The sequence below is a fragment of the Dendrobates tinctorius genome, unplaced genomic scaffold (genome assembly GCF_039654945.1).
Source record: "Dendrobates tinctorius isolate UK_male_01 unplaced genomic scaffold, ASM3965494v1 ptg000129l, whole genome shotgun sequence".
NCBI lineage: Eukaryota > Metazoa > Chordata > Amphibia > Anura > Dendrobatidae > Dendrobates > Dendrobates tinctorius.
The window spans coordinates 44,999,613-45,024,785 of NW_027361797.1; the positions used below are offsets into that span (position 1 = coordinate 44,999,613).

A 25,173-nucleotide genomic window follows, 5' to 3' on the forward strand; every position below is an offset into this window, starting at 1 on the left:
GCATGGATGGCCCTGGACAGCGCGGCCGGCCTAAGCACTGGAGTAGAAGTATGGGGTCGGGTCCTGGTCTCCGGGAGAGGCGCTGACTTTGTCTCAGCGGCGGTGCTCCGGCGCCCCATCGCGGCCCAATTCCCCCCCCCCCCAAAAAAAAAAAAGCTCTGCGCTTACCGTGGGTAGGCCGAAAATTTAGTCCCTGGCTTTTCCGGCCTAGTAGGCCGCAATTTGAATAGCGCCGCCGCCCCCCCCCTCCTTGGCGCCTCTTGTCCCTTACAAGAGACATAATCCTAGTCTCGGGGGGGGGGGGGGGGGCATGCAACTTACCTCAGCCTACTGTGGAAGCAGGCTGTGAGTCGCGCACTCTGCCGGATACCGGGTGACACCACAGAGCCACCGCTATTCCTCCCGGGGACACAGCACAGGACTGGGGTAAGCTGCATCTGCCCTCAGAACAAAGCTTGACATTCCCTGCAGGGAATTCCCGGCACATTCCCTGCAGCTGCAGACCAGACACTGCCTTTAACCCTTTCAGGAGTGCTATGTCTCAATCTAAGGAGGCTAAACGGGCTGCTAAGAAGCACACTGCGTTTTTTACCTTGTACCACTTTCATGACTGCCGTGCCCAGACTAATCCGTTATGCATGGACTGCGACCCAGCCTGCGCTCAAACGCCCGCCGCTGCTGCGGAGCTTCCTGCGTTTAGTCCTCCTGAGTGGGCTGCGTCCCTGTCACAGTCGATGGAGTCACTGACCCAGGCCATAGACTCCCTGCGGGAAGCCTCTTTAAGTTAGAAAGCGTCTTTACCGCCTGAGCAGGGCTCTGGTGACGGCGGGGAACCGTCCACCAGCAGGGGCCGTACTCGCTCAAGGGATGGTCAGGTTAGAAAGCGGACCCATGACGCGTCCCCTAGTCACGCTTGCGCTTCAGCACCGGCGAGTTCTGTCTCTCCCTCTCCTATTGTTCACAGCGAGCACAACTCTGAATTCAAATCTGACACGTCAGCACCTCAGAATCCTTCAACTGACCCAGAGTCGCTTGATTCTCTTATAGAATCGGTCAACAGGATTCTGGAGTTGGATGAGGAAAATATTCCCACTCCAGCACACGCTATCTCATTTAAGAGGACCAAGCGTATGCGCAGGTTATTTACCAACCATCCGGAGTTTAAGGACATTGTCCAGAAACATAGGGATTGGCCACATAGCGGTTTACAGGGCAAAAGTCTACTGAGACTAAATACCCTTTTGCTCCAGACCTAATGAAGGATTGGTTACAGTCCCCTTTGGTGGACCCTCCTGTATCGTGTCTTCTAAAACGCTCCTATCCATTTCTGAGGGCTCCTCAGTCAGAAACCCCTCCGATCGTCAAATTGACTACCTTGCCCGCTCAGTTTTTGAAGCTTCAGGAGCAGCGCTTTTTCCATCTTTCACGGCGACTTGGGTCACTAAGGCAATGGCCGCTTGGGCAGAAGTCTTAATTACTGCCTTCCAGGGTACCAGTCATCCTCCGGAGGCAACCAGGGTCGCCAGGCAGATAATTCACGCAGCGGACTTTGTAGTGGACGCTTCTTTAGATGTCGTCAATTGCGCTGCTCAAACTGCCGCTAATGCGCTCTCCATTAGAAGAACCCTATGGCTTCGCGACTGGCGGATGCCACATCTAAAAGATAGTTTACATCTCTGCCTTTCTCTACCCTATCTAACTGGTCGTCTTTTTGGAGAGAAACTGGACCAGCTCATTTCTGATACTACCTGGGGAAAGGGTAAATTCCTTCCTCAACAAAAGGCTGCTCGGCCGTTTCGGAGCCAACAGCCGACGCTTTTTCGACCTTTTTGCAACAATTCCGGTTGGTCCTCCACTACCTTCTCTTCTGGATCAAGTCTGTCCCCGCGCGGACACAGAGGCTCCCAGGTCTCATACAGACCTAACCATTCTTGGAAGCCCAGGCCAAGGGCATCTGGATCTAGGGGAGCCAGATTCCATAGATCTTCTAAGCAATGACTTGCTGTGGTATCCGGCGGACACTGACAAAGTAGGCAGTCGTCTGCTTTCCTTCAGTCACACCTGCCTCACGGTCGTCCACGACAAGTGGGTCAGGGAGCTGGTGTCCTCCGGATACAAGATAGGATTGTCTTCTCCCCCCCAGAAAAAGACAAGAGCATTCCTTCGGGCTGTTCAGGCTCTGCAAAGGGACGGAGTCATCATTCCAGTCCCTCATCACAAAAGGTTCAGGGGTTTTTATTCAAACCTTTTTGTGGTTCCAAAGAAGGACGGGACGATGTGGCCCATACTGGATCTCAAACTGTTAAATCAGTTTGTCAAGGTACGGCGATTCCGAATGGAATCTCTCCGATCAGTTGTCGCTTCCATGGAAAAAGAGTTCCTAGCATCAATAGACATCAAGGACGCTTACCTTCACATTCCGATCTGCCCATCCCACCAGCAGTTCCTGCGTTTTGCAATTCACAAGAAACACTTCCAGTTCGTTGCCTTGCCCTTCTGACTCGCCACCGCCCCCAGGGTCTTTACCAAGGTCATGGCGGCTGTCATTGCCATTCTCCACTCTCGGGGAGTGGTGGTGTTGCCGTATCTGGACGACCTGCTCATCAAGGGTCCGTACCTTCCAGCCTGCGAGGAATCCGTGGATATAACTGTAAATACACTTTCTCGCCTGGGGTGGAAGATAAACTTCGAAAAGTCTTTCCCAACACCAGCTCAGCGGGTTTCCTTTTTAGGAATGATCTTGGACACTTCCCACGGGTTGGTCATTCTCCCACCAGAAAAGACCCAAGCCTTACAACAGGCAGCACGGACTCTTTCCCGACCGGTTTCTCACTCCATTCGTTTCAGCATGAGCGTTCTCGGAAAGATGGTGGCAGCGATGGAAGCAGTCCCTTTCGCACAGTTCCATCTCCGTCCCTTACAACACGCGTTGCTGTTCGCTTTGGGACAAGAACCCGTTCTCCCTGGACCGTCGGTTCCTTCTGTCCCTGCTGGTCAGACAAGCTCTCAGCAGATTTGTCATCGTTGGGGGACTTCAGATGTGGTCTCATGGCCTCAAGACTAAACAACAAGGTTCCTCGATTCATTGCCCGATTGTGCGATCCATGCGCCATCGGAGTGGACGCCCTAGTACTGTTGTGGCACCGATTCCGGCTCCCGTACATCTTCTCCCCTCCCCCCCCCCCCCCCCCCTTTTTTTCTCTTGCTTCCGAGGGTCATCAAGAAGATCAGAACAAAGGGAGTACCGGTGATCCTAGTCGCGCCAGATTGGCCGGGCATGGTATGCAGAACTAATACAACTAGTCGCCGACGTCCCCTGGCGACTTCCGGATCACATGGATCTACTCTCACAGGGCCTGATATACCACCAGAACTCCGGGGCCCTGTGTTTGACGGCGTGGCAGTTGAATCCTGGATTTTAGCACAGGCTGGGTTCTCTAACGACGTGATTTTCACCATGATTAGTTCTAGGAACCCTGTGTCCATGCGCATCTATCACCGCACCTGGAAAACCTTTTTTCCCTTCACCCATGACAGCACACCTGAGAGAGGGATCCGCCCCGCCAGGACAGGAACCTACTGAGATATAAGGGGCAGCACCTCTTCCCCCCCGCTTCAGTTGGGTTCCTGTCCTGGAAGGGAATCCCACTGTCAGCGGTGCCTATCATGGGCGAAAGGTCCCAGGCCGTCCCGGCGCGGGAAGAAAAGGGGTCTCGCCTGTAGCACTGGATGTGCAGTCCCCGGTGACCCCCTCGGGCTCCGGGTTCGTGTGGGCGTATTTGGCAGCTCCACTGCGCCGCCCTCCCCCGCGAGGGCCCGCGGTCTCGCTCCCCCAGAGCACCTAGCGGGGGAGAGCCGCAGGCGTCTTCCGGCCGCTGACGTCAGCGGCGCAGAGGATCATGGGTGCGCCGACTGACGTCAGCTAGGCGACGGTGTCATGGCGCCGGGTGCGACGCCGGCTTTTCCAAAGCGGCCGGCGGTCGCAGGGGGGAGGGGAGGAGACACCCACCAGGACGGAGGCGGGTTATTTAAACAAAGAAGAACGGCATGGCGGGCAGTCAGATATGGAGTCAGAACAGGAGCGATCGCTGTCTCTGCCTCCCTCACAGCCCTCCGGCCGCAAACATGGAAGCCGTTCAAGCAGTAGTCGCCCCAGCCGCAGGTCGGGGGACTCCTCAAGATCCAGAGAGCACAGATCACGTGCTCCGACGCAGCCTCCGAGTCTGGTACCCTTGATTACGGGTGGTGAGTGATCTTCGTGAATGCTAGCAATCTGTTAATAGGGGTTCCCTGTTGTATGTTTAACCCCGTAGGAAAAGCCTAAGAAAGCGGGGAGTAAGAAGAACAATAGGGATTATGCCATATGTAAAAGCTCCTTAGCAAGAGACTGGCAGAAAGACCTCTGCGCCAGTTGCATCCAGCGAACCATGGCAGAAGAAGCGCCTAGTTTCGCAGCCAACCTTATATCTGCCCTTAGGTCAGAGATGGAAGGTTCGATTAAGACCTTGTTGAAAAAAGGTAGAAAGAATCCCCCTAGTCCTCCGTCAAACTCCTCGTCGGCCTTGTCTCAGACCGAACATCCATCCTCCTCATATTCCTCAGACAGTGAGTGACACGGGTGGTAAGCCATGTTTTCTGGTAGAAGACACGGTTGCTCTCCTTAAGGCCATCAGAGCAACAATGGGCCTACAGGAAGAAAAAGAGGCTAAATCCCTGGAGGATGTCATGTTTGGGGGACAACAAGAGAGGGAAAAAATGGACCTTTCCAGTTAATGAAAAGGTCCAAGCACTCATTGAGAGAGAATGGAGGAAACCAGAGAGATCAGGGACTCTTCCCTCCTCCTCTAAGAGACGATACCCCTTTGAGCACAAGGATGCAGAAATATGGGACAAGGTCCCAAAGATTGGCGCAGCGGTGTCCAGGTCTTCCAAAAAATCGGCCCTGCCCTTGGAAGACTCGGGGGTTCTTAGGGACCCGCTAGACAAAAAAGCAGATTCCTATTTAAAGCATGCATGGGAAACAACAGCAGGAGGATTGAAGCTGGCAATAGCGGGCACCTGCACGGCACGTTCCCTAATGATTTGGCTGCAGCAGTTAGAGGAGAGGCTAGCGTCAAAAGTCCCATGAGAAAAAATATTGGCAGATATGTATCTTCTGCATGGGGCAGCAGCTTTTTTGGCAGACACCTCGGCGGACTCAATGAGGTTGACAGCTATTGCGGCAGGGTTATCAAATGCCGCCAGACGCGTGTTGTGGCTTAAAGGCTGTCCAGGTGACCTGCAGTCTAAAGCTAAACTGTGCTCTCTCCCCTGCGATGGTCGTTTTTTATTCGGGAAAAACTTAGATGATATCCTGGAGAAAGCAAGCGATAGGAAGAAAGGCTTTCCCAGATTCCCGGCAGATCAGAGAAGGCCGCCCTTTCGGAGAGGAAGATTCAACAGGGGCCATCCTCCGGCCGACAGAAGAAGATGGGAAGATAAAAGAAAAAAGGAGTCCGGATTTATGTTTGGTGGAGGCACCTCCACTTAAAAAAAAAAAAAAAATCCCCACAATGATGCCAGCATTCCGGTAAGGGGGAGATTGGCACTCTTCTCAAGCCTGGGGAAAGATCTCTTCCAATACCTGGATCCTATGCATCTTAAGAGAAGGCCTGATGATTCCCTTTGTTCGCCAGCCAAAAGCGGCGTTCGTCATTACCCCTATCAGGAAGGCGATCGAAGAACAGTTGGCCTTAGAATCAGAGATCCTGAGCCTAGTAGACAAGCAGGTACTTTCCGAAGTCCCGAACATACAGGCGGGAACAGGGTTCTATTCCCCCCCTTTTTCTGATAAAAAAAAAAAAAAAAAAAACGATCAATCATTCAGGACAATCCTAAACCTCAGAGGCCTCAATCGGTGGATAAAAAAATCAGACCTTCAAGATGGAGTCGGTGGCTACAGCCATAAAACTGCTACATCAAGATTGTTTTATGGCCGTAGTCGATTTAAAGGATGCATATTATCACATCCCTATCCATCCAGGTTACCAAAAATACTTGAGTGGCCCTCTATATCCAGGGCGTGCTCAGGCATTTCCAATTCAGAGCTCTTCCATTTGGCATATCTATAGCCCCGAGGGTTTTTACCAAAGTCATAGTGGAGGTGACAGCCTTCCTCCGAATTCACGATAGTCATAATACCCTACTTGGACGATTTCCTTATAGTGGGCAGCTCAGAGAGGACCACTGTACGGCACAGTTGAGCCGGGTGACCGAGACCTTACAGGAATTAGGGTGGATGATAAATTTCAAAAAATCAAAACTACAGCCCCTAAGAAAACAGACCTTCCTGGGACTTATCCTGGATTCAGAACAGCAAGCTTGTCTGCTACCGGATACCAAAATAGAGAAGGTGACTTTGGCTGCCCGAGACCAACCTCACATGACATTGAGAAACGCGATGTCTCTACTAGGAACCCTGACGTCCTGTATTCCGGAGGTCAGGTGGGCTCAATTTCACACCCGACAACTTCAGGGGGAGATACTGTCAGCACAAAGATCGCTGAGAGGGCGTTTAGAAGGAAGACTGGAGCTTTCCTTAGAGGCCAGAGACTCTCTCAACTGGTGACTGGACAGGACAAACTTGGCTTCAGGAATGCCATGGCACGGACAGACAGACGACCGATGTAATACTGACAGACGCGAGCTCCTCGGGGTGGGGGGCACATCTTAAGGGGTCATGTGGCCCAGGGTTCCTGGAGGCCTCAAGAGATGGGCGCATCTTCCAGCCTGAGAGAACTGTGGGCAGTGAACAAAGCCCTAAGCCACTTCATTTCCCTACCCAGGGGTCACAATGTCCGGATCATGTCGGACAACAAAGTAACGGTGGCGTACATCAACCACCAGGGGGGTACAAGATCACACTCCCTAATGAAGGCAGCGAGCGACATTCTTTGCAGAGCGGAACACCTACACTCCCTAACAGCCTTGCACATAAAGGGGGCAGGAAATATAGAAGCCAATTTCCTGAGCCGCAATACTCTGAGGCAAGGAGAATGGGCTCTAAATCGGTCCGTTTTTCAAAAAATAACAGCTTTGGGGGAAACCAGTGATAGACCTCTTTGCCAACAAAAACAACAGGCAAATAGAGAGGTTTTGCTCACTAAACTCGAGGGAAAAACCATGGGCAGTGGACTCATTGCAGATTCCGTGGGACTTCAGGCTAGCCTGTGTGTCCCCCCCCTCCCCCCCAGTGGCCATGATCCCAACAGTAGTCAGGAAGATCAGGAACGATCAAGCCAGGGTGATCCTAATAGCCCCATTTTGGCCAAAAAGGCTGCGGTTTGCTCTGCTGCGAATGATGTCCCTCTCCGATCCATGGGTTCTGCCAGAAATCCCGGACCTACTAGCTCAAGGTCCAATATTCCACGCTCAGGTCAAGGGATTCCATCTGACGGCGTGGAATTTGAAAGGTCGCTTCTAATGGATAGAGGGTTCTCTCCTGGGTTGGTGGCCACCCTGCTGAAGAGTAGGAAACTGGCGAAGACTAATATCTACGGCAGAACATGGAATAAATTCCTGCAATTCCTAGGTAAGCCGTTAGAACAAGAACCCCCGATTAGTGCCATCTTTGAGTTTTTACAATCAGAATTACAGCTGGGGTTAGCGGTAAACACGCTTAAATTTAAGTTCAGGTATCTGCACTAGGTGTGCTCTATAACTGCAACTTGGCAGCAAATAGATGGATAGCCAGATTTATCAAATCCTGCCATAGGTCTAGGCCTAGCCCAATACCTAGAATAGCCCCGTGGGATTTAAACCTTGTACTAGAGGCCCTTACAAAAGAACCATATGTGCCTGTGCAACAACTACCCATAAAATATCTTACCCTAAACGATCATTTTAGTGGCCCTAACATCGGCCCGTAGAGTAAGCGACTTGCAGGCTCTCTGCAAATCCACCCTATACACAAATTTTTCAAGACCGGTTGATATTAAGAACAGACCCCGTTTTTCTTCCTAAGGTAGTATCAGATTTCCATTGAGGTCAGGAGATTATCCTTCCATCCTTTTGCAAAAATCCAAAGAACTCCGGGGAGGAAAAATTCCATAATTTGGATGTTAGGAGAGCCCTGCTAGAATATATATCTGTCACTAGCCAGTGGAGGAGGTCCCAGTCCCTATTCGTAGCTTTTCAGGGTACCAGGAAAGGCTGTGGGGTTTCAAAACGGACTATTGCCAGATGTATTAGGGAGGCCATTAGTGTAGCCTACTCAGCTAGTGGTGTTCCGATTCCTGACGGCATCAAGGCTCATTCCACCAGAGCCGTAGCGACCTCCTGGGCTGAAAAGGCAGAGGTATCGATTGAACAAATTTGTAAGGCCGCTACCTGGGCCTCACCTTCAACCTTCTTTAAGCACTATAGATTAAATCTATCTTCCTCTGCTGACTTAACCTTTGGTAGAAGGGTGCTACAAGCGGTGGTCCCTCCTTAAGGTGTTTCGAAGTCTCCAAAAATCTCTCAGGTGTGCTGTCATGGGTAAAGGGAAAACCACCATGGTTACTTAACGTTAGCCGGTGTTTCCGAAACCCATGACAGCACCCGTATATTCTCTCCCCCCCCCCCCCCCCCTTTTTCACCGTATGGGTGTGCACGATTAGTAGGGTGCATTTGTGTGATGTGGTGTTGGATTAACATGTAACTAACTGGGAAGTCCTCTCATGCTCTGTAACCAACTGAACCGGGGGGGAGAGGTGCCTCCCCTTATATCTCAGTAGGTTCCTGTCCTGGCAGGGCGGATCCCTCTCTCAGGTGTGCTGTCATGGGTTCCAGAAAAAACGGCTACCGGTAAGTAACCATGCTGGTTTCATGGTGCAAGGATCATGGTCGATCCCCTCTGGTGTTTTCCATTCCGGCCATATTGGAATTTCTTCAATCCGGATTAAAGTCAGGCCTCGCGCTTAGCTCGCTCAAGGGCCAAATTTCGGCATTGTCGGTGCTATTCCAAAGCAAAATTGCCACCAAACTTCAGGTCAAGATGTTCATTCAGGGAGTCTCCCATGTGGCGCCTCCTTATAGAAGGCCATTGTAGGTGTCCCCCAATGAGGAGTAGGAGAAATAGGGATTTTTGTGTACTCACCGTAAAATCCTTTTCTCCGAGCCAATCATTGGGGGGACACAGCACTCACCCTGTTTAGCCTATTGGCTCACTGTAGCATTCTTAGGTTTTGACATAGTTGTGGTTATTGTTGACTGTTTATGCTCCTACTGCTTTTTTCACTGAACTGGAGAAATCTCATCCAGCGAGAGGGTGTATACTGCAGGGGAGGAGTTAACTTTTTTTCTGATTTACTTAGTGTCCTCTTAGTGGCAAGCAGCATAACACCCACTGTCTGTGTCCCCCAGTGATTGGCTCAGAGAAAAGGATTTTACGGTGAGTACACAAAAATCCCTATTTTCAGCAAAGTGGAACCCAAACGCTGGCAGGCAAGTAAAGTCGGTACTTGCCCTTCAAGTACCATCTCTCAGCAGCTGCGCCCACCTTTGTGCTTAGCCTGCAGCAGGGTCATCACATTGACAGCGCATATCACCGCTGCAACCAATTGCTGTGCTCCGCATCCTGTGCCACATACATTGGTAAACACCGGCTGTGCAGCTATGATGCCCAATGTCGCCGCTGCAGCCAAAACACAAAGACTGGAGCAGCAGTAAAAACCGGCGCGGAGGAATGTTAAATACTAGCTGGCTTCATTTTCCATGTCTTCCAGCGTTTGGCGTCCACCTTGCTGAAAACCCTTTTAAGCGATCACTGTAGACACGATCGCTCTGGCCTCCTGCTTGCTACATGGGGCTGCTGCTGTGTGCTAAAACGTGACATAATTACTAGTGGATAATAACCCATTTTCTGAACCTACTTTTCTTTTAGTTTAGACAGACATACACAAACAACAACTTTTATTCATCAGATCTTTGGCGGTTGTCTACGTTCTCGAGGTAAGATGTGACATTCGGAGGATTTGTGTTCATATAATGCATAGAGATTCTCCACCAAACTGAAAAAAATGCTATTTTTATTTGTCTCCTTTACAGTGAAATGTCTAAATTGTAAATCCGTTTCGGACACGTATGATGAATATCTTGATATCCCGCTGGAGATAAAGGTAAAACGTACATGTCCTTTTATGTTAATAATTGATTAAATGGCTATCGACTCACCAATTTCCTGCTGCAGGAACCCCAGCGATTTGTTGCGAAAGGAGCATCTCACAGTTGCCATTAGGATCAGTGGACTGTCTGCAATACTCAGACTTAATGGGTGCTCCAGTGTGCAAAACTCCTTATAGCTGTTCTCCACTAAGGCTTGAGTTGGAGTATGTGCACACTAATGACTTGTTTATTCCAGAAATCTGATCTAAACACCTTTAGTCACAATATATTTGCACAATTTAGAAGTTGCACAAAAATATTTCAACTTTTGGCGTTTTCACAACAGTCCCGGCCAGCTATGCCAGTATAGGTTGGATGGAACGTGGTTACACCAGTCCATCAAATTCATCATGTTATGGCACTATACTTCTGAAATGTGTGCCATTCTCTTAGGCTATGTGCCCACGTATGCAGAAAACTTCTGCTTCAAAACCGGACACCTTCCCAGAAAATGCGCATCTTATTTCCGCATTTTTGCTTCAAAACCGCACATTTTTTATGCGTTTTTTCGGCACATTTTCTGACTCATAGAAAATAGCAAAAACGCAGACTTTTCCGCAAAATTAACCCCTTCACTACCAAGGGTGGTTTGCACGTTAACTACCGGGCCAATTTTTACAATTCTGACCACTGTCCCTTTATGAGGTCATAACTCTGAAACGCTTCCGTGGATCCCGGTGATTCTGACATTGTTTTCTCGTGACATATTGTACTTCATGTTAGTGGTAAAATTTCATTCATATAACTTGCGTTTATTTATGAGAAAAACGGAAATTTGGCGAAAATTTTGAAAATTCCGCAATTTTCCAACTTTGAATTTTTATGCCCTTAAATCACAGAGATATGGCACACAAAAAAGTTAATTAGTAACATTTGCCACATGTTTACTTTACATCAGCACAATTTTGGAACCAAAATTTTTATTTGTTAGTAAGATATAAGGGTTAAAAGTTGACCAGCGATCTCTCATTTTTGCAACACCATTTTATTTTTACGGACCACATCACATTTGAAGCCACTTTGAGGGGTCTATATGATAGAAAATACCCAAAAGTGACACCATTCTAAAAACTGCACCCCTTAAGGTGCTTAAAACCACATTCAAGGAGTTTATTAACCCTTCAGGTGCGTCACAGGAATTTTTTGAATATTTAAAAAAAAAATTAACATTTAACTTTTTTTCACAAAAAAAATTACTTCAGGTTCAATTTTTTTTATTTTACCAAGTGTAACAGGAGAAATTGGACTGCAAAAATTATTGTGCAATTTGTCCTGAGCACGCTGATACCTGATATGTGGGGGGGGAACCACTGTTTCGGAGCATGGCAGAGCTCGGAAGGGAAGGAGCGCCGTTTGACTTTTTCAATGCAAAATTGGCTGGAATTCTGATCGGACGCCATGTCGCGTTTGGAGAGCCCCTGATGTACCTAAACAGTGGAAACCCCCCACAAGTGACCCCATTTTTGAAACTAGACCCCCCTAAGGAACTTATCTAGATATGTGGTCAGAACTTTGAACCCACGAGGGCTTCACAGAAGTTTATAATGTACAGCGGTACAATTAAAAAATCATATTTTTTCCACAAAATGATCTTTTCACCCCCAATTTTTATTTTCCCAAGGGTAACAGGACCCTAAAAGTTATTGTGCAATTTGTCCTGAGTACGCTGATACCCCATATGTGGGTGTAAATGACTATTTGGGCACATGGCAGAGCTCGGAAGGCAAGCAGCGCCATTTGACTTTTTTGGCTGGAAATGAGATCAGACACCATGTCGCGTTTGGAAAGCCCCTGATGTACCAAAACAGTGGAAACCCCCACAAATGACCCCATTTTGGAAACTAGACCCCCCCAAGGAACTTATCTAGATGTGTGGTGAGAACTTTGAACCCCCAAGTGCTTCACAGAAGTTTATAACGCCCAGGCGTGAAAATAACAAAAAAAATTTTTTCCACAAAAATGATATTTTTGCCCCAAAATTTTTATTTTTCTAAGGGCAACAGGAGAAATAGGACCCCAAAAGTTGTTTTGCAAATTGTCCTGAGTAGGCTGATACCCCATATGAGGGGGTAAAACACTGTTTGGGTGCATGGCAGAGCTTGGAAGGGAAGGAGCACCATTTGACTTTTTCAACGCAGAATTGGCTGGAATTGAGATCATATGCCATGTTGCGTTTGGAGAGCACCTGATGTGCGCAAATAGTGGAAACCCCCAATTCTAACCCTAACCCTAGCCCTAACCCTAATGGGAAAATGGAAATAAATACGGTACATTTTTTTAATTTTATTATTTTTCCCTAACTAAGGGGGTGATAACGGGGGTTTGATTTACTATTTATGGCGGTTTTTATGTTTGACAGCTGTCGCACGCTAAAAGACGCTTTTTATTGTAAAAATAGTTTTTGCATCACCACATATTGAGAGCTATAATTTTTCCATATTTTGACCCACCGAGTCATGTGAGGTCTTATTTTTTGCGGGACGAGTTGACGCTTTTATTGGTATCATGTTCGGGCATGTGACTTTTTTTGATCGCTTTTTATTTCATTTTTTGGGACGCAGAATTTACAAAAACCAGCGTTTCATGAATTTCTTTTGGGTGGTGCGTTTACACCGTTCCGGGTGCGGTAAAATTTATAAGGCGGTTTTATTCTTCGGGTCAGTACGGTTACAGCGATACCTCATTTAGGTCGTTTTTTTATGTTTTGGTGCTTTTATGCAATGAAAACAATTTTATATAAAAAATAATTATTTTTGCATCACTTTATTCTGCGAGCTATAACTTTTTTATTTTTTCGCTGATGATGCTGTATGGTGGCTCGTTTTTTGCGGGACAAGATGACGTTTTCAGCGGTACCATGGATATTTATATGCGTCTTTTTGATCGCGCGTTATTGCACTTTTTGTTCGGCGGTATGATAATAAATCATTATTTTTTGCTTCGTTTTTTATTTTTATTTTTTAAGGGGTTCGCTTAAGGGGTTAACTATTGGGACAGTTTTATAGGGCGGGTCGTGACGGACGCGGCGATACCAAATATGTGTACTTTTATTGTTGTGTGTTTTTTGGGTTTTTTTTTCAAAAAAATGAATTTATTGGGGAATATTTTTTTTTTTTTTTTTTTTTTTTTTATTTATTTGGCGATTTTTATTTTTTAATTATTTTTACACTTTTTTTTTTATTTTTTTTTACTTTATTACAATGTCCCAGGTGGGACTTCACTGTCCTGTGACAGAACACTGATCTGTCACATCACAGATCACTGTGACAGATCAGCGATCTGTCACATGCACTGCACAGGCTTCCTCATGCCTGCGCTTTACAGGCACTGAGGAAGCCAGCTTCCTGCAGGCCCCCGGAGGTCCCCGTCGCCATATTGGATCCGGGGGCCTGGAGGAAAGGAGTCCCCCGCAGCAGCGCTGCACATTGCGCTGCCGTGGGGGGCTCAGGGAAGCACGGAGGGAGCCCCCTCCCTGCCGATGCTTCCCTTTAACCCCTGGTACACCGCGATCGTGTTTGATCGCGGTGTGCAAGGGGTTAACGTGTCGGGGACGGTCCGTGACCGCCCCTGACACATTGTGCCGGGTGTCAGCTATGATAATTAGCTGACACTCGGCCGCGATCAGCGGAGCTCACCACGTGGGCGCCGCTGATCGCGATGACGTAATATTCCGTCCATGGTAATTAGGTCCATGGTCACATGGACGGAATATTACGTCATTTGTAGGTAAGGGGTTAATGTGCATGCTGCGTTTTTGACCGCTAAACGTTTTTTGAGCGGGGGAAAAAAACGAATCGATGTGCGGAATGCATTTAAAATGAATGGGATGCTTCTTTTATGCGTTTTTGAAGCGTTTTGACCCGGACAAACTCTTCAAAAACGCTTACGTGGGCACACAGCCTGAATGAATCGAGTGACTGTCCTTTAGAAAACGCTTCATTAAGTCAGTCGTGTGCTATGCCAGTCTTAATGAGTCACCCTCAAGTCTTCTTGGAGCGAAAATGGAACAGTAATTCCATGTTTTTGAGAAAAATTTGAATATTTTACGCTCATTTCCTGCTCCCGAAAACTCTTAGAAAAACTCAATGTGCATGTACCCTTAATAAGGCAACATTTTCTATCTCCTAGCAATGGCATGCCTTTTGGATTGGCTTATGATCAGTGGGAGTCCTCTAGTAGGACAACTGATAACGTGTGGAGGCGCCATTGTAGCTCTGCGTCCCCTACATCTAAGTTATCATGAGGTTCATCTCCTGCATTTGACTACTGATGGAAAATACTTGTCCAAAGACTGCTAGCACTTGTTTGTACTGCAGTGAATAATCCCAACATTAAAGGGGTTGTCCACTACTAGGATAAACCCCTTCTTGATCAAAATGTTTGCCCCCCATTAAATAATGAAGTCTATACTCGCCTCCTGTGCCGTGGTGTCAGCATGACATGACGCCTGGTGCCAAATCAGCTCTGGCATCACTGTCTCCACATTTGTGCAAATTGAACATGAAGAGGAAATCCGGGCTGCAGCTGATCTTTCACTTCCCCTTCCTGCTCAGTTCGACAGGAGGCGGGGACAGTGACGCCAGCGCTATTTAGGCGCTGGTGGCACATGTCACAACAACAGCGCGAGAGCCCTGGGAGATGGAGTGCTGACACCATGGGAACTGCGCCAGCAAAGGAGTGGAGTATAAGCGTTATTATTTTGAGGACTATGAGAAGTTGTCCAAGTAGTTTTAAAGAAAATTTGTGCTTATTTCAGGTTAATTCACAAGTGTGTGCGTATATTAAAACATAACATCTCATCCTTTTTTTGCAGACCTCCCATAGTGTGAATAAAGCTCTGGAACAGTTTGTGAAAGCAGAGCAACTTGATGGGGACAATGCCTATAACTGCAGCAAGTACGTAGCACCGCTCCAGCCTTCTTGCCTGCATATAGGAGTCAGATTTTCAACCAGTAAGGACTTGCCACATCACGCCTTAATTTATTTCACTATATTTACAATTTTTGTTCTTGTTAGGTGTAAACAGTTGGTTACCGCAACAAAAAGATTCACAGTACATCGAATATCGAACGTGCTGACGTTGTCATTGAAGAGGTTCGCAAGCTTCAGCGGTGGGAAACTTTCAAAGGTGAATCTAATTCTTTGCATTTGTACTTTGCGCATTACCCATTGCTCTGTATCAATACGTGGTTTCAATTTACAGGCTTTTAACTTTTTTTTTTTTTTTTTTTTTGCACCCTGGTTCTGTTTTAGGAAATAAAATACCCAGAATACCTTAACATCCGTCCATATACATCAAACCCACATGGTGACCCAATAATGTACTCCCTATACGCTGTGCTCGTGCACACGGGCCTCAGCTGTCACACCGGGCATTATTTCTGCTATATAAAGGTGAGAAAAATTCTAATTCCAGCATCATATGCTACTAGAGAGTCCAGTGATGGCCAAAGTCTGGAATAGTTGTTGCCCCATACTGTAAATCAACTCTTGGTTTCCCCCTCACACTTTAATGTTTCCACCCCAGAGTGAGGTCAAAGGGGTAACGGTTCTCCTTGTGGAGAGTGAAAAGCCAAGCCTGGGATGTCAGTGAGGAGACTTGTATGCCATGCATGCTCCTCTGGGAATTAAATATGCAAATTGTCGCTTCAGATAGGCCGGATTCATACTGCGTTAAAGCAGCCCGTTCAACTCATAGCGTTGAGGGGCTGCGTTAACGCTATAGCATAACGCGATCGCGTTATGCTGTACCGCTAGCGCAGATGATTCATCAGCGCTAGCGGTGACGAAGCCTCAGACGCTGCAGCCCACGTCTGAGGCTCCATCACTGAATGACAGCACATCGCTGGCGCATGCCGATTATGGCATGCATTGGCGATACGCCCGATAATAGGGGTTAATGGCAGTGTTAACGGACTGCGTTACACCGCATTATGCCGCGGTGTAACGCAGTCCGTCTAACGGGCTGCCATAACGCAGTATGAACGCAGCCATAGGAAGAGGACTAGAACTCAAGCACCACATACTGGAGGTAGCAATCCTACAAGTCAATATTGACTCTTTAACGAGCCTTGCCACATGACTTGAGTTCAAAGCCAAACCAGAAACTCATGTTGCAGATACTGCAGTGATGAGGGGCAACACCCTGGAACATAAAGTTTGCAAATTGAGATTCTGGTCTGTCTTTTATCCTAAGTCATGTAGCAAGGGTCGATAATGACTTGTAGGATTGCTATTTCTCATAGGTGACACTAGAGTTCAAGTCCTTTTCTTCTCTGAAGAGACCATTTCTACTGCAGAATTAGAAGTCATTGAAAACACTCGTTGGTTGCAAATCTTCTTAGGACTTTTCCTTTGGCGTTTTCTTGGGGGTCCTCTCAACTGCTTCCCTCAAGAGATGTCAGGAGGCAATTAACACTTAATCCTTTTATTCTTGTAGACATCAGCCACTTGTAGAGCTGTCTAGTCTCCACTTTCTAGTGTAGTGTACCCTTCCCACATTAGAAGAACATGAAGACTGTCTATGGGAGAATCGGGAGATATTCTCTGTATTGCCCAAAAACTATTTTTCCATGCATAGGCTTCTGTTGGTATTTTCTCTCCTGTGTAGGTGATTATCATAGCGTATGTCAGGAAGTATTGTGCTGTAGCTTTGATCTTTTCTCCGTCAGTCAAGTACGTTGCATTAGACCATTTTACCTAGTAAATTAGATATGTGGCTGGGGAAAGGAAGGAAAAACTCTCACCCCTCCATCTCTTTCCATGGTGCATGTGTCATGACACTGGTGAAATCATCAGGCATTATAAATCCAGTCTTTACATTTTTGTTTTAATAATGTTTGCACAATCTAATTTTTTTTTCAGGCCAGCAATGACCTGTGGTACTTAATGAATGACTCGGTCGTGTCCAGTACAGATATCAGGACCGTGCTGAACCAGCAGGCGTACCTTTTATTTTATATCCGGTATATCCTTTTACTACTTGACTGCATTATCCTTAGTGCAATATGTTTTGTATTCAGAAGTCTAATTTCTCATTTCTTTCCTAAAGATCCCAGAATGTGCAGTGTGGAGATACGCCTTATTCGCTTCAGTCTGCCAGCCCCAACTCTCCTCAGCCCAGTAGCAGCCATCAAGTTGGAGGTGTAAAGTCTGATTTCATAGGACCCCAGCAGATCCTCAAGGTAATCATGTCACCCATATTGTTGGGAAAATTGGTCTAGGGGAGAATTTTGTTGTCTCCTGCTGTCTCACCTGCTTCACAGCTGAGAAAGCAGACAAATGTTTTTTTTTTGTGTTTTTTTGTTTTTTTAAACTTGTTTTATTGAAGATTGTTCTATTATGTGACCTTATATAATATTGAACAAAAAACTTTTCTCATTACTCATTAATACAGTCTGGCAACTCTAACATTGGCCTTAACATACCATGAGTCTAATAAACCAAGACCCGTATGTTTGTGTAAAGTGCTGCTCCTCTGTCAGTTGAGACATCATAAGCTTTCATTAAGCTCCACCCCTAGTTCCTAACACATGACTATGATGGGTTGCAGCTTGAAATATGTGGATGTGGCCATTTTTGTCCCATTTTCCCAAAAACCTCTTTTAAATGGACCTCCAAGAAAGTGTTCAAAACACATAATATAATAGAAGCATCACAGTGCAGAGGATTTAGCTAAACTAGGTAATGGTGAGAGTGAGTGGAAAGACTCAACTTGACCGGATGTGCTTATAACCAGCACAACTGTCCAAAATCGTACAAGGAGTGAACCATCTACGGATCCTCCTTTTTCTGCTTATGCACCATGCAACACCAGTAAGTGCAGAGGAAAAAGGAGGATCCACTGGGAAAGATGGCGGCTCATAGTTAGATGTACGTTAACTTGAGGTCACACGTGTGGGTGCCGAACCATGTAGCCTTCATAAAGTGACCGTATAGCTACCTATGAGCTGCCATCTTTTCCAACAGCACCAAGTGCATCCTTTTTCTTCTGCACACTACTAAATTGTGTGTATGGCAGCCTGCAGTTTATTATAGGATGTATAGACTACAATAATTGTAATGTATATTTTGCTGACCTGTTGCTATAATTACAATTTTTTTTTTTTTTTTTGTTAATGTGAAGACCATGAATGGGAATAGATCACCAAAAACCTCTCTAAATGGATCAGGAATACATGGTAGCATTATGAAGAGATGCATTGGCCCTTTGCCTATGAACCGACAAATGACTATGAATGGCAAAAAGCCAAAAATCGTAGTAAATATAAATAAGCCGCTTCCTTCCCAAGAAATATCCTCCTCTGAAACTAAGCAAAATATCCCCGCGCAGTCTCCCTCTGCCGCCTGTGCGCCCTCACCCGCTATCAATCACCCCTATAAGTTGAACCGTGGACATTTGGCCAGTACCAATCCTATAGTTTCTTCCACCACGCTAGTTCCTTATGGAGCTGAATCGTCAGAGGAATCTGAAGAGGAGAGTAAAGGGGTACGGAAAAGATCTAGTGGTGGAGACATGGTGAACGGATCTGTGATCACTAATGGACATTCTGCCATTGACTTCCAATGTAACTCGCTTATTAACAAAGAGGAGATGGCCTCTAAATCTAATGCAGTTGACCAGGAAAGATATGAGGCCACCAGTGGTTCAAGTCCGGCAAAACTCAAAGGATCTCTTGATGTAAGTGTTTTGATTGCACTTGATGCTATTGGAAAATATGTATTTTTTTTTTTTTTTTTGCTTTGGGTAACAAGATGTCGCTTTTAAGTAAAATAATTGGATAATTGAACTTTAAGTGGCTCCGACACCACTGCTGATAAACTGCGCTGCAGCCCCCTCATTCTCAGCATCTGTGAAGGTCCATGTGGCTCTGACCCAATCCCCTCTAGCAGTATCTCATCAGTTTGAGACAGGGCTACCAATGTAAAGGATTTTTTTTATCATCTTTGAGACAGCTGCAGAAAGTCTAAGAGGGGAATTGTCTGCTTCCATGATGTCCAAGTTTGAGCTTTGTGTCATATCACCTATTTTGTATAATAAGGACTTACTATAATTTTATTTTTAAACCTCAGATTGACCTCGAAACTGTGACCCATGAAGAAACTGCAACTGGTATGTCTTTCCATCCTGAGAGTGAAGGAACATCAGAAATGTGAGTAGGCTACACCAAATTACTTTTATTAAAGGGAACCTGTCACATTGAATATGGAGTATGTTCATCTCCAGGCAGCTGAGGAAATACCATGGTTCTCTAGGAAATTATTCTGTATTTTTGTTTGTTTCATTTCTGTTTAGATCTTAGATATTTCTAGGATTAGGAGTCCTTTGGACGGTCCTGTGTGGTGATTGACAGGTCTATATACACGTCTACTTTTTAAGTAAACTTATCCATGATGCTACCCCTGTGCAAGCAAAGAGAGTGCAGGGTTGAGCGGTGTATAATTTTAGGAAAGATGGCTTTTGTGGTGCTGTCATATTGAAACTTGCCTTTTATGAGTCCTCCAGTCTCTGCTGCCAATCAAGAAGCCAAGAGTAAAGAGAGGCGAAGAGGAATCATAGACTTGTGCTGATTTGCCCACCAATGCCTTCAGAGCCTAATTTTGCATATTGATAAAAAAAAATTCTGTACAGTGGATGGCACCATAATGGATACCTTTTTATAATGTTTTACACTGCTCTATCCTGCACTACCTCTGCTTGCACAGAATAGTTACTGACTGTTTCCCTTTTTAAAGGCTGTCAAAGGCGAGGACCGCCCACTCGACTCCTATGCAAAGAATGGGCAGGGACTTAAATGAATAAGTGACAAGTTGTACTGAATGTCCTCATAAGGAAACCTAAATAAATCTGCTCATGGAAGCCATATTCAATGTGACAAGTTCCCAGTAAAGCTTTTGTGTGAATTTCTAACTTATTTAGTTGTGTTTTGTTTGTTTTTTCCCCCCCGTGTTAGCTTGCAGAATGCAGAAGACATGGGGATGATTTCTGATCACGCTGATCCTCCCGGCTACAATGTAGCAGGCTCGGAGAAACATCAAAGTGGATTGTCCCAATCTTCTATACCTGCAGAGCACCCGAGGGAAGTCTGCTCTGCAGAGCAAGATGTGAAAAGTGCAAATGATTACACATCCTACAACGGGTATAGTGACCGGAAACCTGTCTGCAGCGAGAGATCTCGCTCAGCACACGAGAGAGACCCTTTTAAGAATGAACCGTATTCACGTAATAGAGACTGCTCCAAGTACGATCGTTCCAAACACTATCACAACGACGACTACAGACACCGGAATCTCTTCTTTCGAGGAAATGAAAATGGATACAGGAACCATGGGAGACATGGGTCAAGGAGTAGGGGGAAGATGGACGATCAATATCGTTACCAGTCCAGACGAGAACGCTCTCACAGTCGCGAGAGGAACTACTACAGTCGACATCAACGGTGGGATCACTTTCATTCCTCTTACAGAGAAGATCGGGACAGAGTCTCGTATGACAACCGGAGCAATCACTACAGGGATTCCAAACACCATAGAAATGACTGGTACTATCATCCTAGAGACCGGCGTGATCATGGCTACAGCAGCAAACACTCTCACTACCCTTCATTCTCAAGGCATTCTGACTCCCATCAACACCACGGACGGTTTAATCACCACCAAAATTATGAAAACTACAAACGAAAATCAGAGTACTATAGCGGGACAGGGGAAGATGATTATGAACCGGACTGCAAGAGAAGAGTGAACTCTATTGAAGAAAGAAAAATGTAAGTTTAAAATTCTCTAATATCAATATTAGGTCTGTAGGGGCTGGATGATCATCTGCAGATGGATATACACTGTATACAGAGCCAGAATAATTCTGCTCTGTACCAAAGAATGGCCATTACACTGGATACATGGGCAGCAGCAAGACATGGTGGGATTGTACCTAGCCCCACTGTAACCTATCCTGGTCCTTTATTTGATTCCCCATCACTGTCTTTATGCCAATGCACAGCCGGCATATTGTTTTGTGTCTTGCATATCGGTACAAAATTATTTGATGCCATGTGATACTTTTTACATTTCATTCAAGGGTTCCTGGGAGCCTCATTCCAGCAACGTGTCGCTTACTGGGCTGTGTTTTGTTTCAATAAAATCCGTGTTTTATCAGAAGATCACTGCTAGAGGACTAGGTGTCTGGTGCCTGCTAGTCCAACCACGCCCCCTCCACTGATTGGCAGTTTTCTGCTGGGTTATACAAAGCTCAGCATTTCGAGCTCTACTGGATCTGCAGCAGAGAAAACTGTGATTCTATCACAATCCCCTTTAGGACAAGGTGGGATGTTGGTTATCGCCTATCCTCAGCAGTTGGACTTTTATCAAACCAGAATATGAGGCTTGGGACAGAGGCCGTTCCGTTGAGTTTTGGGGGCAGTCCGGGTAGGCCCTGTCGCTAGGCTATTTCTGGTAGTCCCATAGAAGGAATTGAACCAATTCAGAACCCGTTTCTCCAGATTGGTGAAGGTTCGTTCCGACAGCTTACCTATGGACAAGTGATACTGTTAATGTTAAATGTTGGGAAATAATCCTTTAAAGGGAACCTGTCACCCCCCCCCCAGGGCGTTTTTTAATTAAAGAGCCACCTTCAGCAGCACTAAGGCTGCATTCTGTGAAGGTGGCTCTTCTTTTTCTGACCCCCAGTAATGCCAAAATACTGACTTTTTTTTAAAATTAGCTCCTCATACCTGTAATGTGTCCCACAGGTATGTTGTGTCCCCCCTCTGTCAGCCGCCTACCATCCGTCAATCATGCCTGTCCGGTGCCTCGGCGCCGCCCACGATCTGTCCATCATGATGTCCCGTGCGTCGCTGCCTCCTCTTTGAATCCCGGCGCCTGCGCTGTAACAAGTGTTCTCGGGCATGCGCAGTGCGCGCTGCCCGAGAACTGACATCACGCTATTGCGCCTGCTTGTTGCGGAGGCTCCAGCCCCGCAGTGTGAATACATCATAATACACTGCGGGGCGGGATCTGGGGCCTCTACAATGCACAGGCGCAATAGCCTGGTGTCGGTTCTCGGGCAGCGCGCACTGCGCATACCCCAGAACACTTGTTACAGCACAGGCGCCGGGATTCAAATCAAGAGGAGGCAGCGACGCACGGGATATCATGATGGACAGATGGTGAGCGGTGCCGAGGCCTCGGACAGGCATGATTGATGGATGGTAGGCGGCTGATACTGGGGGCCACAACATACGTGTGCAACACATTACAGGTATGAGGAGCTAATTATAAAAGTCAATATTTTGGCATTACTGGGGGTCAGAAAAAGGAGAGCCACCTTCACAGAATGCAGCCTTAGTGCTGCTGATGGTGAGTAACTGAAAAACGCCCTGGGGGGGGGGTGACAGGTTCTCTTTAAGTAATGGGATAACCCCATTAGCTTCTGTAAGGCTGGGATCACACTGCCGTGTGTGATGCGGGAAATTCGCACGAGTGTCTCGCATCAACACCCGGCACTTGGGACCGGAGTTGCGGCTGCATGTATTTCTATACAGCCACAGCACTGGGTATTGATGCGAGAGACTAGTTAGAGTTTCTCGCATCAAAAACGGTAGTGTGATCCTGGCCTGAGTCTGATTATGTCGCTCAGTTTGTTGTAAATAGTACCTATGTTTTTAATGTTTGTTTTTTTCCCTTTTATTCCTTAGACCTCTAAAGACGTAGCATCTCCTGTACAGACAAGACACCTTGAAATGCTGCATTTAAACTACCACGACCATGGATATACTGCAACTTTTTTTTTCTGTTTCTGAAATGAACTTTTTTTTTTATATTTTTTTAATATATTTTACCCTAATGTGTCTAAAACAGTGTGCAGAAAAGTTAATGAATATTTTGCCACTTAACTAGGAAAGGTCACCAGAATGTAGAAAACAGACTTGGCCGTAGTGTGTATTTCGGTGTACCCTCCTGCCTGGTCGCGGCTTTAAGGTGGGGTAACAGCAGTCTGTCGTGTTGCACGCTTGTGCTTCGTATGTGAAGTATTCTGTTAGCATTATGACTCTGCAGACCTACCAAGACGTGTACAAGTGTCCTATTCTAGTTATCTGGACTCGTGTTGATCCTTTGGTATCGTGCAAGTGTGGAAGGCAGTATTGTCGTCAGTACGGCTTGCTTTCGATGCAGAAGCTAGCACCGCCGTCCAGTGCCGGGACAAGCCTTTTAAATGCTTGGAAAAATATACCTTATGTGGCTACAGCTAGACCTGGCATTGCAGAGAAATAAAGCTTGCGAGCTAATTTGCTTATGTGATACAAGTGTCCCCAAACCAGCCTTTTTGGTCAACCTCCCCATTGACCTCAATTGATCACCAGAACTCCTGCCGGACTTTCAGGTCTAGGGACTATCCTTGAAGCACTTGCAAAACTGTTCAATTCTCCGGTTGTAAGCTGATATGCATAAGTGATAAGTCTGGGAAATGCTTTGGTTGTCCATTGAGGTCCTGTGGGATTTACCGAGTAGAGAGCACTTGGTAGGATAAGGTAGTGCTGTAGGGGAAGTTGCCAGATTATTTGCAGAATGGTAGGTTTAAGTCTTCCCTTGAATAATTTTGGTGTTTTATAAAAGGAGCCTTTACAAGTTGGCATTTGTGTTATGGGCATGAAAAGTCTCTAACTTTAAAAGTTGTTTTTTTTTTGCCCCTTTTAAGTTGTTTTGGTGCTAGTTTAGATGCAGCGCTTTAAAAGTTCCTTGGAAGAAGAAATGTGCTTTTTGTCTTCTGTCCATGCGTTACTTGACTCTTGAACTGGTGGATTGGATTAAGACTTCTCCCGGTGTGTGAAAAAAACGAACAATCTGAACAGAGTTGGTGCTGTTTGACATATACTGTATAGAACGTTACCACACGAGTATTTTCAAACTTTTTTTTTTAAATCCTTTTTGATTTTATACACGTTTCATCCTACTGAACTTTGTCCACCACTGATCAATCATCATGTGGCCCCAGCTGTCAAGCAGAAGTGGGAAATGCCCTGGAACATGTGCTCTCAAATGCTGCTTTTCTTAAAGACTCAGGATTATGTGTATTTCTCCACATCTGACACAGAGACAGAAGCTTGAGGAATTTAATGGAGACGTTCATGTAAATGTACAATTAAAAAAGAGGGAAAAAAGTCTAAATGAAAAGACCTTGCATTTTGTCTCCCACGAGAATTATGTACTGTGCTTTAGATACTAATTCTAAAATTGCATCCTCACCCATCTGTATATATGTCTCGCACTAGAAACATTTTATTTATTTCCAAGGACCGTAAGGACCCCCAGGTATGCGGCCGTTCACATTGACGGTGAAAGCATGAATTAGTGGATACTAGCGGAAGGGTAAGGAGACCAGTTTATACGTGACGCCGTCTACTGCTCTCCCTTACCGAGTAAATGAAGAATGCCTTTCATTTCCAGAGCAGGATCATGCGCATTTATCAGCTTGCCCCCCTCATACATTATCAGATTGTTATCGCTTTCCTGGCTGTGAGATGCTCTATTTAAATACATTATTATTTGTATACACTTGCATCATTTTCCCAATATAAACAAATGTGAGGGGTCACTCCCAAAATGTGATTCTACAATGTCTCTTTTGGCTTTTTTTTTTTTTTTTTTTAAACTTCTCCCCTTCCTTCTTTCAGAGATGCACAGGTAATGCCAGTAGGCTCAAAGTGGAGTTATTAGGTAAACAATAGTGATGAACGAACGTGCACGGATAAGGTGTTATCGGAGCATGTGCGTGGCTTCGGCATGCTCGAAAAATGTTTGAGTCCCCGTGTCTGCATGTCTCACGGCTGTTTGACACGTGCAACACTTGCAAGGATTGTCTAACACGGGTCACCAACCACCAGTCCACGGCCCAAGACCGGGCCGTTGCAGTTCTGTTGCCGGTCCGCAGAGCCACAGCTCAGAATTCTGGACACGAGGGGAGCCGGCGGCTGTAGCACTGTAGTGACAGCT

At 46.2% G+C, this 25,173-nt stretch overlaps 1 protein-coding gene across 4 annotated transcripts in view; it reads left to right on the forward strand.

The window, feature by feature from the left end:
• USP42 (ubiquitin specific peptidase 42) overlaps positions 1-24,797 on the forward strand; it is a 49,126-nt gene extending 24,329 nt beyond the window's left edge. For all 4 annotated transcript variants that reach the window (XM_073543081.1, XM_073543080.1, XM_073543082.1 and 1 more), the window contains 11 exons: positions 9,905-9,972; positions 10,069-10,139; positions 14,999-15,081; positions 15,202-15,313; positions 15,439-15,579; positions 17,050-17,150; positions 17,237-17,369; positions 18,311-18,865; positions 19,258-19,337; positions 20,139-20,951; positions 22,878-24,797. In XM_073543081.1, coding sequence (XP_073399182.1) covers positions 9,905-9,972; positions 10,069-10,139; positions 14,999-15,081; positions 15,202-15,313; positions 15,439-15,579; positions 17,050-17,150; positions 17,237-17,369; positions 18,311-18,865; positions 19,258-19,337; positions 20,139-20,951; positions 22,878-22,893 — 2,173 coding nt within the window. In that variant the 3' untranslated portion in view covers positions 22,894-24,797. The remainder of the gene's footprint in view (positions 1-9,904; positions 9,973-10,068; positions 10,140-14,998; positions 15,082-15,201; positions 15,314-15,438; positions 15,580-17,049; positions 17,151-17,236; positions 17,370-18,310; positions 18,866-19,257; positions 19,338-20,138; positions 20,952-22,877) is intronic.
• Positions 24,798-25,173: the final 376 nt, after the last annotated feature.